At 40.9% G+C, this 13938-nt stretch overlaps 1 protein-coding gene across 5 annotated transcripts in view; it reads left to right on the top strand.

Moving 5' to 3' along the window:
• Positions 1–4394: 4394 nt before the first annotated feature.
• ITGAV (integrin subunit alpha V) overlaps positions 4395–13938 on the top strand; it is an 87639-nt gene continuing 78095 nt past the window's right edge. For 2 of the 5 annotated variants that reach the window (XM_027126362.1, XM_027126352.1), the window contains exon 1: positions 4398–4855. In XM_027126362.1, the coding sequence (XP_026982163.1) occupies positions 4671–4855 (185 nt within the window). In that variant the 5' untranslated portion in view covers positions 4398–4670. Of the gene's footprint in view, positions 4856–13938 lie in introns of all 5 variants that reach the window. The other 3 variants (XM_027126387.1, XM_027126378.1, XM_027126371.1) reach the window with 2 other exon arrangements.

The raw sequence follows: 13938 nt of genomic DNA, 5'->3' as shown, positions 1-13938 counted from the left end.
GATGAATAAACTAAATGCATGTTGGAGAGAAAAGAAATATATAGATGGTGAAATGTTACCTATTAATCAGGCCAGATCTTAATCTTTTGACAATACATGTTTTCTTTGGCTTACCAACATACTCAGTCCTGAGTGGAAAAAATCCAAAGAAGTTTCCTGGATAGTAAATATTTCTATTAAGCAATAGTCCATTTAAGTTAAATCCATTAAAAACAAAAGAGTTTAGAGAAGAGCTGCATTTTTGTTTTTGAAACTTCGAAAGATTAGTTATCCATGTCTCGTTCTTTAAACAAGGGAATGAAGATATTTCCACATTTTTCCCAGCATTTATCTCAGACTTCTCAAGTTTGTAACTAACTTTTCCTAGTACGTGGAAAAAGTGTTCTAAATGCCACAAATAATTGATTTCCTACTGTTATGAAAATATAAATATATTACTTATAGATGAGGATGAAAAACAATTCTCCTCCTTGATATTCATGGATGTGAGCCAATTTCTCCTTAGTGGACATCATTATTCTGCCTAGTGTGGGGGAAGGAGATATGAATGAGGCCAGATGACTTTGTTCCATGGGGGCTGTCGACAACCACCCTAGTTACTCTGGGGAGGTCACTGAGGCCCCAGGTTCTCAGGGGTGGGGAGGACCTTGGAGATCATCACCAGTGCCCTTCCTTGACCACAAAGATATGGAGGTCAGAAGATGTGAAGAGATTAGAAGATGGAATATATATACGAAATTGTCTCTTCTCTTTCATATTAACATCACAAAAAATTCACTTACAACTATTTTCTTCATAATAAAACTTTAGTAGGTTAAGACGATTTCTAGTCTTTACTACCATTGTTCAGTTACTCTTTTATAATTTCTTCTTAGACAAACCTTGCCAAGTTAGTGATGAATACAACCAATAATAAAGTTTGATTAAAATATTTTATTGGTAAACATGCTACAGCATGGATTAAGGGTAAAGATAATTTAAGTAAACTTTCAGATCACTTTGAATATATTACCCTTTTATCTTTGTTATCCTTGTATTGTTATATTATGTATCTTTATATCGTAAGAGGCAACTTAGTGCTAATGGGTGTGAGCTTGGAGTCTGACCATCATGCATTCAAAATCTGCCTCTGCCACACTACCTTTGTGACCTTGGAAAAATTATTCGATCTAGTAGAGAATCAGTTTCTTCGTCTTTAAATTGGGCATATTAATAGAAACTACCTAACAAATGACTTAATATATACACAAAATACTTAGCACAGTTCCCAGTACATAATGAATATACTTAATAAAAATGTTAGTTATTATTGTCTCTGAACAATGGAATTAATTCCATTGTTGTGCTCAGTGTTGAGCTCAGAGGATACAAAAGCAAAAGGCATGGTTCCTGATAGAAGGCTTCCTAGAGGACATGATGATGCCTGATACACATCTTGAAAGGAGAGTAAGAAATAGCCAGGTAGAGGGCATTGTGTAGGTTTGTATGTGGCAGAAGGATGAAGGCTGATTGAGGAGGAGGGCTAATGTTTTCTAGGAAGATAGAGACCTGTGAACAAAGATGGCATTCTGGGGACACCCTAAATAATTAATTTAATATGTAATTGATTTAATATGGCTAAAAGTACTTTGTGAGGTGGGGAGTGGTAAGGGCATGACAGTGAGTAAGATCATGCTGGGGATGTGTCGGATGAGAAATGCAGTGAATCAAACACAGACACCAGGACAACCCTAACATTGAAGGAGCAGATTAGGAAACAAAGCCCAGAAAGGAGACAAGTTTTCTGCCTTCCTTCTCTTCTCTTCCACACACCCAAGGGCTGGCGGGGATCTTTTGTGATACAGAGAGGAAAAGGCAGCTCTCTGTAGGGTACATAGAAGTAGAAATATAATGCTGTACCCATGAAAGTTATATAATGTAATAAACCAATGTTATCTCAATAAAAATAAATATAAAAAAGAAAGGCAGTACTGGGGGTGATGTGGCCAAGTAAATCTCCCTAATAAATAGCTGGGAGAGGAGAGGAAAGCGAGAGTTGGACAAAAAAGCAATGCAACAAACACTGTAGGGTCTGTTGGGTTTAGTGGATTAAGGGCTGTAGAGAAATGGAGAGTGGAAAAAGGGGATTTCAAAAGGGTTTCTGTGGATTATGAACTGAATCCTCCTTGATGTCAGCTGAAAAATAAAAATTTGAAATTCCTCTTAAATTATTTTATGGTAACTGGACTGAGCTCCTTTGATAAGAAAACTGAGGCACATAATGATTGGAGTCATTTGCCTAGGGTCACAAAACTAATTGAACTCAGGCATTTGAATTTATAGGAATCAGTAGAATCAAGATTTTAATCATAGGATAAAGCAGTAGGGGGTAAAATTCAAAGTCAAAATCCTTTTACTATTTACTATTTTATTTTCTCTGTAAAAAAGTGATTATACTTAATGTCAATATATAGTTGTCTTAAATTGGAAAATTGTTATAATGTAGTTTAAAGAGTGCCATGGGAATGGGGGAGGGGCATAGGTTTTCATCTGTAGCATAAAATACACTCTTTCCCTCTCCTATACATACAGTACCCAGCACATTGTGGATTCTGAATAAGCGCTGGCTGAATTGATATGTACTGTAATAAACTCCCTCAATTTGCAAGTTGCTGGATAGATGACCGCTCAAGCCTGACTACTCTGTTACAAAAATGCCTGCATTTACAACCCCGGGTGCCTTAAGATACTGGCTTATCCTGGTTCACAGTCTCCTCATAGAAATGTGGTCCTCATTCACTCAAGTTTCAGGGGGCACATGCATGTTGCCATGGCTTTGGCTTTTTCCTTTTCCTGGTTTTCTCATTTCTTCCCTCCACACCTCTGGTCTGTTGGACCTCTGTCCTGCATCAGATGTTGAGGAGTGAGAGAGCTTACTGGGTCCAGTCAGCGTTCAAACACTCTTCTCCCCTCCCTATCTGGGTGGATTTCCAAGGGGATTGGTTCTCAGGCTTTTAAGGCATAAATGACCCTTTGGGTTTGTGTGTACATACCTGTGGCCTCTCTGTGTACCACAGAGCATGGTGAGGAGAAAGGTACATTTGTATTTATGTGTAAGTATTTGTGTAGGATTGCCTGTCTCACATGGTAATTTCCTTTAGGCAAGTGCTGGACCGTATCTTGTGAAACATGCCTGAGGTTTTGCTGCATATCTTTTAGTCACATTTAAAAATCAAAATATATGATGCAATGAAGTACTATATATTCAAATTAGAGACTTCAATTTACATACATATCCCTTCACAGGATTAAACTCAATTAATGTGCATTGTAATTGAGTGTTAATAGTTACATTCGAAATTACTGTTCTAATACTTGTAAGTTTTTAAGATCCAAAAAGTGCTATTTATACTGTTTTGTTCACCAAATTCTTTAGCACGTGATACAGAATATGGGGAAGTCACTTCTCTGGGCAAAGTTTACTCATCATTTCATCTCCATTCATTCATTCATTCAACATTTTAATGATTGCTTACTGTCTGCCTGGCAAGGTGCTAGGACTTGTGAATATAAAGGAGAAGGTCAAGGTTCCTTCCTCAGTCCCGCTGGCGGGGGCCTGGATGGAAAACACCAGCAGCAAGCAAGCCCCAAGGGACCCCAAGGTGCATATTCCTTCTTCCAACTCTAAAATCGTATTTCTACCCAAATGTCCTAAATCAACCAGTTAGTTATCCGAATCATGCGACTTCCCCTAATAAACTAGGAATAAGGTTTCGACTAATCTGATGTGATTTAAAACGATTTCTGCTGATTCTTTGCCTTGCCCATCCTTTCGTGGACGGCTGAAGTTCAGCTTTAATACAACTTGACTGGAAGAGGCTGTGCTAGCATTCTGAAAGTTTATAATTAAGTTCAGTGTTTGCGTGTGGGCTCGAGTGGGGAGGAAAACGACCATAATTATAGAGTTTCGGTTGTGAGTGCCTGCGAGGCTTTTAAGTAGCAGAAACACGAGAAACGGATAAAGCTTTCCTCACTTTTAAATAAAAGTCGCACAGGAGTTGCCGGCGGCATTCGGGTGCCCTTGGCGCTCTGTTGGACGCGGGCGGGTTGGGACGCTTGAGCATCTCCCCCCACCCCGCCACCTCCCTCCTCCCGGTCCTGGGTCTGAGGCCCTAGTCCAGGAGTGCTCCCAGAGGGCTCTGAGCGTCTGGGGCCTCGGTACAGGAGCTCTGTTCTCGGGACAGGAGACGACAGCGCGCGCGGAAGTGCGCTCGACTTGTCCCAGGCCGAGGCCGACTCTCTTCCCCCACTTCCTCCTGCGCGTTGGCTCAGCCTCCGGGGCGGCTCCTCCTCCTGCTCTGCCTCCTCCCACAGGCCGCGGCAGCGCTCTGGCTGGGGGTGCGGCGCCCAGACCAGCAGTCCCGAGCCCGAGGCGCGGCGCTGAGCGGCCGAGCGAGAGGGAGGCGAGGGGCCGCCCGCGCTGCTATCCCCGCCCCGCGCGCCCTGCGCCCCACTTCCCGGGCGGCCGCTCGGGAGCTCAGCCCTCCTGCTTCCCCCGGCGCTGTCCGGGACTCGCCGGGAAGCGAGCAGCTGGCAAGTTTCGGCGCGCGCAGGCGGCGGGCCGCGGGCACCGTGCGCTCCGGGCGGGGTGGCCGCGTCTCCGGGCTCGGCGCCCCGCGCGCACTTCGGCGATGGCTTCCCTGCCGCGGCGGCGGCTGCGCCTTCGCCCCCGCCGCCTCCTTCTCCTTCTCCCCGGATTCCTGCTGCCTCTTTGCGGCGCCTTCAATCTAGATGTGGACAGTCCTGCGGAGTACTCTGGCCCCGAGGGAAGTTACTTCGGCTTCGCGGTTGATTTCTTCGTACCCAGCGCGTCTTCGTAAGTGGCCGCACTTGGAAGGGGAGTCGGCCCCCTCCCCCATCGCGCGCACCCACCCTGCGATTTCCCACAGGGAGAGATCTCTGCAAGAGATCCCGGCGCCTTTCTATCCGTTTCCTCTAACCCTCCCTCCCCCCACTGGGCGATTTAGGTTCTGGGTGGATGAAATGCTTGGGGGAGGTGAACCCGCGCACCTCCCACCACCCAGTTCCCCCTTCTCCTCTCCTCAGAGGGAGCGCTTTGAAGCAGACCTGTGCTTGAAATTAGGGGAAAGTCGGAAATCAACAAAGGCTGGTATGGCTGGACACCGCGCCGCCTTTGCCGGTGTCCGGGACTTGGTCAATTTCATTTCCGAACTTCTTTTTCTCCCGTACTAGTTAGCCTTCCCTGGAGTCTTTTTGTTTTTTGGCTTCACAGACTTAAACACCCATGTTTTTCGCTCTTCCTAAACAAGCCCTTCCCAATTCTTTACTCCTCTCAGTCTGATTCTGTTTCTCCTCATCTCCTTTTCCAGACATTCTGATGACTAAAATGACCATTCTGTCGTAGTAAATTCATTGTGTCTTATCTCTGAGACTGTCAAACCTTTGCACATTTGAGGGTGAACAGATGAATTGGATGTGTCATCTGTTCTTTTTATAGTGATTCATTATTTAGGTCATTGTTCAGAAAGAACAAGCATGTTTGCTGAGTTTTCACTCACTAAAGGTCATTTGAATACTGTAGTATTTAAGAATTCAGTTATGTTTCAAATTGCCAGCGTTTCGCGTTGCACAGGATTTGGAACAGAGTTATTGTCATTATTGGATTAAAAGTTGTCTCTGACCTTACCGAACGCTGACGTCATTCTCACCACACCACCCCCTTTTTTAGCGTTAGAAATACTGATTTAATGTGTTCCCTGGATGTCTTCTGATGTTTAAATCTTGTTTCCAAGAGGGAGAACTGTTCTTAGAGTTCTTTCTAAGCTCTTAGAAATTGTAACAACGTATTTTTGTTCTTAATTTTTTTCTATACTTTAAAGTATGGTTTTTTTGGGGGGAGAGGGAGGATAATTGTAATGGTCATTACTTTTTAGTACTATTTTTCCTATTCATACATGCCTAATTTGAGGATGATCTAAATATTTTTCCATGACTCTTACAACATTCGTCAGGATGTATGCTTTTATAGTGCAGAGGATTTTAGTTGCTTCCAAGGGTGCTGTTTTGGATTTAATTTCTACAGAAATTCTAATAATTTTGAAAATATATATTGTCTTTTGTCAAGAGTTGGTACTTAGAGTAGCCAGAGTTAGCACTTAAATACTCACAAATTGATGGAGTGGTTTGCAAATGTTGCTCTTGATTCGGTGGCAACCCTCTGAGTTCTGTAGTGTAAAGACACATGACAAAATGATAAACTTTAAGTGTTTTTACTATGGAAAATGCAGTAATACTGAACTGTTAGCATATTTCCTATTTTTGGTTGTGAGGCTGGATGGCTAATTTGTGATTAGTCATTGTAGTTGTTGAATATACTATGACCTCACAGGTTTGTTTACATGACCTCCCACGTGGGCCTTTAATGGTAAGGTAAAATTGAACTTGGTTTGGTTTCATATAACATTTTGAAACTTTCTTCAGTGACTTTGTTACTGATAGACTAGTGAGGTCTAGGTATAGCCTAAGATAAAAAATATAAATCAACTTTGAGATTAAAAAACCCCAAAATATATGTAAACAAAGGTTTCTACTTCTGAGCTTTTCAGGTTTAACAAAGATTAATGCAAACTTATGCTTAATTTTGTAAAAAGGTACTTCTAAAGTTAACAAGCATTGGAATCCAGGGTGCATGAGGATGCCATTTACAGTATTACCAGCTGCATTTATTGTTGTTATTTGGTGTGATAATAAACTTCTAAAGGGAAAAAAAATTCACATAATAGAAAAGTGCTAATTAAAGTTTCCTTTCTTCTGAAGGAAGAGTGCTAGTATTAATGAGGAAGCAAGGGTAATGAGGTCTCCTGCTGCTTCCGGTTTCTATAGGTGTCTAAATACCTCTGGCAAGCTATAGAACTGTTTTCTGTCTCATTTTTCTTGTTTCTTGTTACAGAAAATTGTTATTGAATTATCTCCATATTATTGTGAAAACTAATGAATCAATGTTAATTAAAAAGAAGGAAAAAGAAAGTACTAAGCAAAAACATTAAGGTGACTCCACAATAAAATTCCTCCAGAAATGAGTCTTAGGTTTGAAGTGAAAAGTCACAAAAATTATGATTTGAAAAATATAGAAAACAAACTTATGGTTACCAAAGAGGAAAGGTGGGGGGGGGGGATAAATTAGGATTTGGAGATTAGAAGATACAAACTACTATATATAAAATAAACAACAAGGATTTACTGTATAGCACAGGAAACTATATTCAATATCCTGTAATAAACTATAATGGAAAAGAATATGAAAAAGAACATATATATTATATGAATATGTGTGTATAACTGAATCACTTTGCTGTACACCAGAAACTAACACAACACTGTAAATTAGCTATACTTAAAAAAGGAAAAAAATTGTGAAAAATAAAACATTAGCACTCCCTATTATTTTTCCTGTATGAATTAATTTATGGTGACTATATTGCCAAACTTAACGTAAAATTTAAATACTGTATACAGGCCAAGAACTAAAGGCATGTTTTTCTTGTGGAGAATAATTGGAGAAATTAAAAATTACACCCTAGGCTTAGTTATAACAATGATATCTTACATTGCTTGACCTATTTTATAATTTACAAAGCACTTTTACTTGTGATATCTCATTTTACTCTACACCACAGAGCACCAGGGGAAATAGGGAAGCAGATAAATTCACTCTTACAGAACAGGAAACTGAAGCCGGAAGAGTTTGCAGCCTTTAGCTGTTTGAGTGGGATGGTGTGGGGTAAGGGAAAAGATGGGAACAAAACGCAGAGGAAATGAAATTCAAATTACATTTAATTTTTCGTATTCAAATTTTAAAATTTTAAGAAAATGAATAATTTTCTTACTTTTAAGATATGTTATACAGTTCTCATTTTACATATATATTTATTTTAAAATAATGCTATAGTGAGCAACACCGGATTACAAGACTTGCTTTTTCCCCTGTTAAACACTGTTGGAGCCTTATTTACAGTTACTTCATGTCCTGTGACCCCAAAGACAAGGTGTGGGTGAGTGTGCCCTGGTCGCAGAAGGTCCCACAGAACATACATTGGTTCTCAATCCTAACTTCCTATTTGCAACACTTGGAGAGCTTTTAAAACCATACTGCTGCCCTGGCTTCATCTTCGATCTAAAAGCAGAGCTCTAACTTTATATTCAACAGCCTGTGGATCATTTCGTCTTGAGTAGAAAGAATTTTACAAAAAATGAACTCTTTTTCACCAAGTGATGTCAGTTGTACGTCTGTTTCTATTAATGGTACCATCATTTTCTCTGTCGCCCTGCAAATAATTTCATATTCCTCCCTCTCATTTTCTATTTTTCTTTGTCTCTCCTACTGGACACCCCTAATATTAGTCAGTGATTAGTCACCAGGCAGAAGATCCTAGAAATTCTTCCTTGTTAATGTTTCTTTTTTTTATTATTATTAATTTATTTATTATTTATTTTTGGCTGCATTGGGGCTTTGTTGCTGGGTGCGGCTTTCTCTAGTTGCAGCGAGCGGGGGCTACTCTTCCTTGTGGTACGCGGGCTTCTCATTGCAGGTTTCAGTAGTTGTGGCTCGTGGGCTCTAGAGGGCAGGCTCAGTAGTTGTGGCGCACGGGCTTAGTTGCTCCGCGGCATGTGGGATCTTCCCGGACCAGGGCTCGAACCTGTGTCCCCTGCACTGGCAGGCAAATTCTTAACCACTGTGCCACCAGGGAAGCCCTTGTTAATGTTTCTTGCATCCATCTCTGCTTTGCACTTGTAGTTTGACCAGTCGTTACAAGCGTGGTCTGTGGCACTCAGGTCATCACCCCTCTGCCCATCATTTAGCTCTCAGACCTGCAAAACGTCTTACATGTTTCTAATAGTTTTATCTTTCTGAAGCATCTTTTGATCCTGGTATTCTGCTGCTAAAATTTCCTCGAAAATGTTCTCATGTCCAGAGATAAAGTCCAAACTGCTTAAACTGAATGAAGGCCCCTTTCAGTCTGTCCCAGTCTGCATCTACTTTTAAAAGCTTATGTCCCGTTTCTCTCTTCACCTTTGTAACCATCTTCACAACCCTTTACAAAGCGACACCAGCTTATTTTACTGTGGCTCTGGCTATATTGGTTCTTCTTTCTTTTTTTAAAACATTTATTTATTTATTTTTGCCTGCGTTGGGTCTTCTTTGCTACGCGCGGGCTTTCTCAAGTTGTGGAGAGCGGGGGCTTCTCTTAGTTGCGGTGCTGGGCTTCTCATTGTGGTGGCTTCTCTTGTTGTGGAGCACGGGGTCAAGGCGCACGGGCTTCAGTAGTTGTGGCTTGTGGGCTCAGTAGTTGTGGCTCGCAGGCTCTAGAGCGCAGGCTCAGTAGTTGTGGCGCACAGGCTTAGTTGCTCCGCGGCATGTGGGTTCTTCCCGGACCAGGGACCAGAGCTCGAACCTGTGTCCCCTGCATTGGCATGCGGATTCTTAACCATTGTACCACCAGGGAAGCCCCTGGTTCTTTTTTCTTATCATAAATAATATATATGCATAGATTCTATCATCATTATATATTTAGAAGGCAAATCCTATGTTGATTTCTCCTGCTTAAGGCCCAAGGTTTATAGGATACTATAGAAGAGAAGGGAAAATGTATAGGATTTATAGTTAATGCATCTGTTTTACATCACATAAATGTTGACTGTACCTTTTTTTTTTTTAGTGAAAGGTAAATGAGACTGGAATTATAGCTCTTAAGTAACATTCAGTAACACGTTTCTTTCTATATACGTATATGATAATTTTTCAGAAGTTCCTTTTGGTGAAGCCTCACTGGTCAGCCAGAGTCAGCCAAAATATATTAACCATGCTTTATCTTGGAAAAGTCAGTGCTGAAAGCAGCCAAATAACTTAGTTCATTTGGAGACTTTAAAAAATGTACTTGTCATTGTTTGGCTGGTTGTCTCTCCTTGGTAGTCAAGGTCATGTTCCCTGAAGCAGCTGCCCTTAAAGTACACTTTGGATTGAAAGTGCATCTGAAGGGGCATCCTCCTGGTTGGCTTCTCGAATCCTCTTGTCTCTCCCATCCTCTTCCCCTTCCTCCCCCTCTCCGTTACTACCTCCCCTTTCTTCTCTCCTTCTCCCTCCCTTGCCCTTGCTCCGCTACCTCTCCTCCCTCCATCATTCTGTCCCTCCCTCTCTCCCTTCTCCCCCACTTTCCCTCCCTCCCTCTTTCTTCTTCTCTTACCCCTCTTCCCCCAAACACACATTGCTACTCTTTATCTTTCAGAATTTCTTGGCATGATATTAATGGCTTGCTCATATATGTAAACCTTAATTTTAAAGTCATTTAATGAAAATGATTCGAGTCATTTAAAAAGAATGGTGAGGGGCTTCCCTGGTGGCGCAGTGGTTGAGAGTCCGCCTGCCGATGCAGGGGACACGGGTTCGTGCCCCGGTCCAGGAAGATCCCACACGCTGCGGAGCGGCTGGGCCCGTGAGCCATGGCCGCTGAGCCTGCGCGTCCAGAGCCTGTGCTCCGCAACGGGAGAGGCCACAGCAGTGAGAGGCCCTAGTACCGCAAAAATAAATAAATAAATAAATAATAAAAAGAATGGTGAGGATGGGGATCCTGATACTGTTCTTGGGCAAACTTTTTGGAAGGGAGATGGATTCTGTCAGGAGGAAGTTGCAAGCATATGAAACTAAGTTGCTCAGCTTCAGATTTTTGCTGCTTACCAGAGAAATCTCTGTCAGCCTCAGCTAACTCTGTGTATCTTCCCCAACTCTCCACCATTGTCAGGAAATGTTGCAAGCCAACTATTACCTATCCTTTTTTTTTTCTCTCTCTTGAGAGCTTGCGTTTGGGTTAATTAATGGCCCTTGAAAACAGATTTTAACTTTTATTCCTACTTTATTAAGGAGTATTTTATTGTTTTTAGTTCTGCTGTCATCATCTTGTATTTTTATGATGCGTTCACATTTTCTAAGTTTACTTTTATCTAAACTATCCACATTCAGAAATTTTCTTTTTTAAGTAATTATAGTGGGCATTGTTATTTCCATTCAATAGAACAGGAAACTGAGGCTCAGAGATTTAAAGTGACTTTCTCAATTGATTTATATGGTGACTGGAACCTTTAGCCCCAAACTGCCCATTAGACGATGCTGCTTATATTGCGAAATTTTTTCTGGTCTGTCACTTCTTTTACTTTAATTAAGCTGTTGTAGACATTCATTAGACATTCCTAGATGAACTTCAAGTCGTAATGATTTAATATTTTTGTAAGGCGTTTCATTAACAGGCTGTTTTTTGTTATTGTGGCAGAAAGACACAAGACATAAAATTCACCCTCCCGACACATTAACAGGCTTTTGTTTTCTGTAATATGTGTTGCTTTTATAGTCCTTAATTTTCTCATATAGCATCTTTCACCATTCGGTACCCTTTAATCTCTACAAATACTTAATTTTTCTCTCCACACCTTCCTCTTAGGACTTAACATTTGTCTAAGGCAGTCCTACTGTCTTTATCTCTCCATTTTTCTCTTTTAAAACTTTCTATAACACTCTTAAAAGGAACTTAAATATCATGTTGACACTTTGCACAAAGAACTTTATTTCTCAGCTTTTTCCCCTCATTAACCTAGCACTTAGAAACTGAGAATGCTCACACATTCCTTTTATATTATTCTACCATTTCTGTGGCATTTCACCAATGTGCAAGACTGCACATGAAGGTATGCTTAGGAAAACTTGATGAACACCCATATTAGTACATCTAATTACCATCATTTCATGCCTATAATGTGCAAATGGTCTGATGAAAAGCAGCAGTCTTGTTCCTGATCCTATCCAAGGAACTAGAGCTCTGTGCTGCCAATAGTGAGTGCAGTTTCCATTCAGAACTCTCCTCGACGCCCTTTTTTTCTGTCTTTGCTGAAGTCTGTGTCCCCTAATAAGTTTCCAGCCCTCTCTGTCTTTAGTGCCAAGTAAAGAAAGTATCTGAAATCCAAAATTAAGAAGAGAAACGTTACAGAAAGAAATTATTTTAAGGATAATTTAAATAATCAGATGTTTATTAGAGGATGATTTCTGCATTCTACAGGGGTTGGTGATAGTGGAGATGGCTTTTTATGTATGGCTGTTTTGATTGAGACTTATAACTGTCACATTTACTTGCTACTCAGTTGTCAATTTAAAAAGCTTTTCTTGAGTGCTTGTTATGTGGCAGCACAAAGATGACTGAGGGTCCCCTCCATTCAAGGAAGCAGTTTATCATAAGGTAGGAAGAAGTGCTTTGATAAAAAAGTATTAAAGATTCTGTAGTGTGCCATGTGAGGACAGTCCAGAAATGAGTTTGCTTGTAGGTTTCTAGGCAAATTCTGAGAATCAGCTCCTGTCCTGATCTCCTGGAACTGGCCATTATCCACAATATGAAAATCATACACATACCTGTGCTCATATTACCCTTATTAGGGCTCTTGTAGGAATGAGCCTATGCCTCTTCAGATGTAGACCTGAAAAGTATACTTATCTGAAATATTTTTTTTTGCCTATCATGTACTAAAACATTTAATCCAGATGGGGAGGGGCAGTTTTGTGATTTTGTGGCCAAATTTTTGACCTGTTGAAAAAGGTAAATTTCATATATGTGTGTGTATGTATAATTTAGCTGTTAACCAGCTCTGCTGTAGAAAAGGAGGGCATAATGATACTTAGCTGCTGTCTTATTCATGGGGGCTGAGGGCTATCTTAGTCAGCTTTATAATATTTCTTGCTGAATGAAAACTAAGTTGGCTATGAGGAGAAAGAGCCAGCATTGGTGTTTTACTGATGCCAACTATGACTGCATAAAGCTTTATTAAACAGGGTGTGGTTTGGTTGGGAGTTTTGTCTTTATCTTGAGTATGGAGTTTTAAGATAAGTGTACGAAAACGGGGTTCGAGCATTTCATGCAGCCATCTTTTGACTGGTCTAAATATGATTTAGCAGATACATCCAGAAGAAATGAAATTGATAAATAAAAGTTAAAATGAAAACATTCCACATTTAAGATGTAGGTTTGTTCATAACTTCACAAAAAAGTGAAAAGCAATTACGAGTATTTTCTTTGCCAGAAGAATGTAAGTGGCTTAGTGTTTAACAAGGAAATGAAATGATAATGGTGACAGCATTTATTGAGGGCCTTCTGTGTCTATCTGTATCCTGTTTTCTTCTCCTATATTTCAGTTAGCTTCTTCTCAGCCTCTTTTACTCTATCCTCTTTCTCTGACTTAAATGTTGGTGCTTCCTCTCTTTCCACTTCTCTCTGAAGCCTCTCCCTGTGTGAACCCATCCGTTCCAAGTTGACATTCTCAACACGTTATCTCTAAGGGCAGAACTCTCCTCAGAGCAACAGACCACCAATTAGGTGTCTCACAGGTGTTTCAAGCTAACATGTTAGGAACTGAACTCTTGGTTTTCCTGTAAGTACTTAATCTGCCTTCTGCTTCCCTACTCTCTGGGCTTTTCTAGCACAGTAAGTGGTTCTCCCATCCCTGCACTCCAGAAAGAAACCTAGGTGACGTGCTTTATTCTAATCTTCCCTTTCTACCACATTCAAGCCTCCAGCTGTTCCCGTTCATTCTACTCCAGATATTTCCCAAATCTGCCCGTCCATCTCCTTCTCCATCTGTCCTCCCAGCCTAGTTTACCGTCACCTCCTCCCTCAGGTGCTCAAAGTCTCTCGCTTTTCTTGTTCCATTTTTGCCCCCCCTCCCCCTTAATACTTTCCCCATAAGGTGCCACATTTCATTTTCTTTATTAGATTATGTCATTCCCTTGCTTTAAAAAACATTCAGAAGCTTCACGTGGACCTTATGATAAAATCCAAAAGTTTTACCTGGCTAAAGGACCTTGTGTGATTTAGCTGTTGCCAAGCTCCGCAGTTTTATCTTGTGCCA

The sequence above is a fragment of the Aethalodelphis obliquidens genome, unplaced genomic scaffold, assembly GCF_003676395.1.
Source record: "Aethalodelphis obliquidens isolate GAN/ISIS:26980383/991018 unplaced genomic scaffold, ASM367639v1 scaffold2, whole genome shotgun sequence".
NCBI classification, from domain to species: Eukaryota; Metazoa; Chordata; class Mammalia; order Artiodactyla; family Delphinidae; genus Aethalodelphis; species Aethalodelphis obliquidens.
Note: the sequence above shows the minus strand (reverse complement) of the source record. Positions and strands in the feature narration are given on the sequence as shown.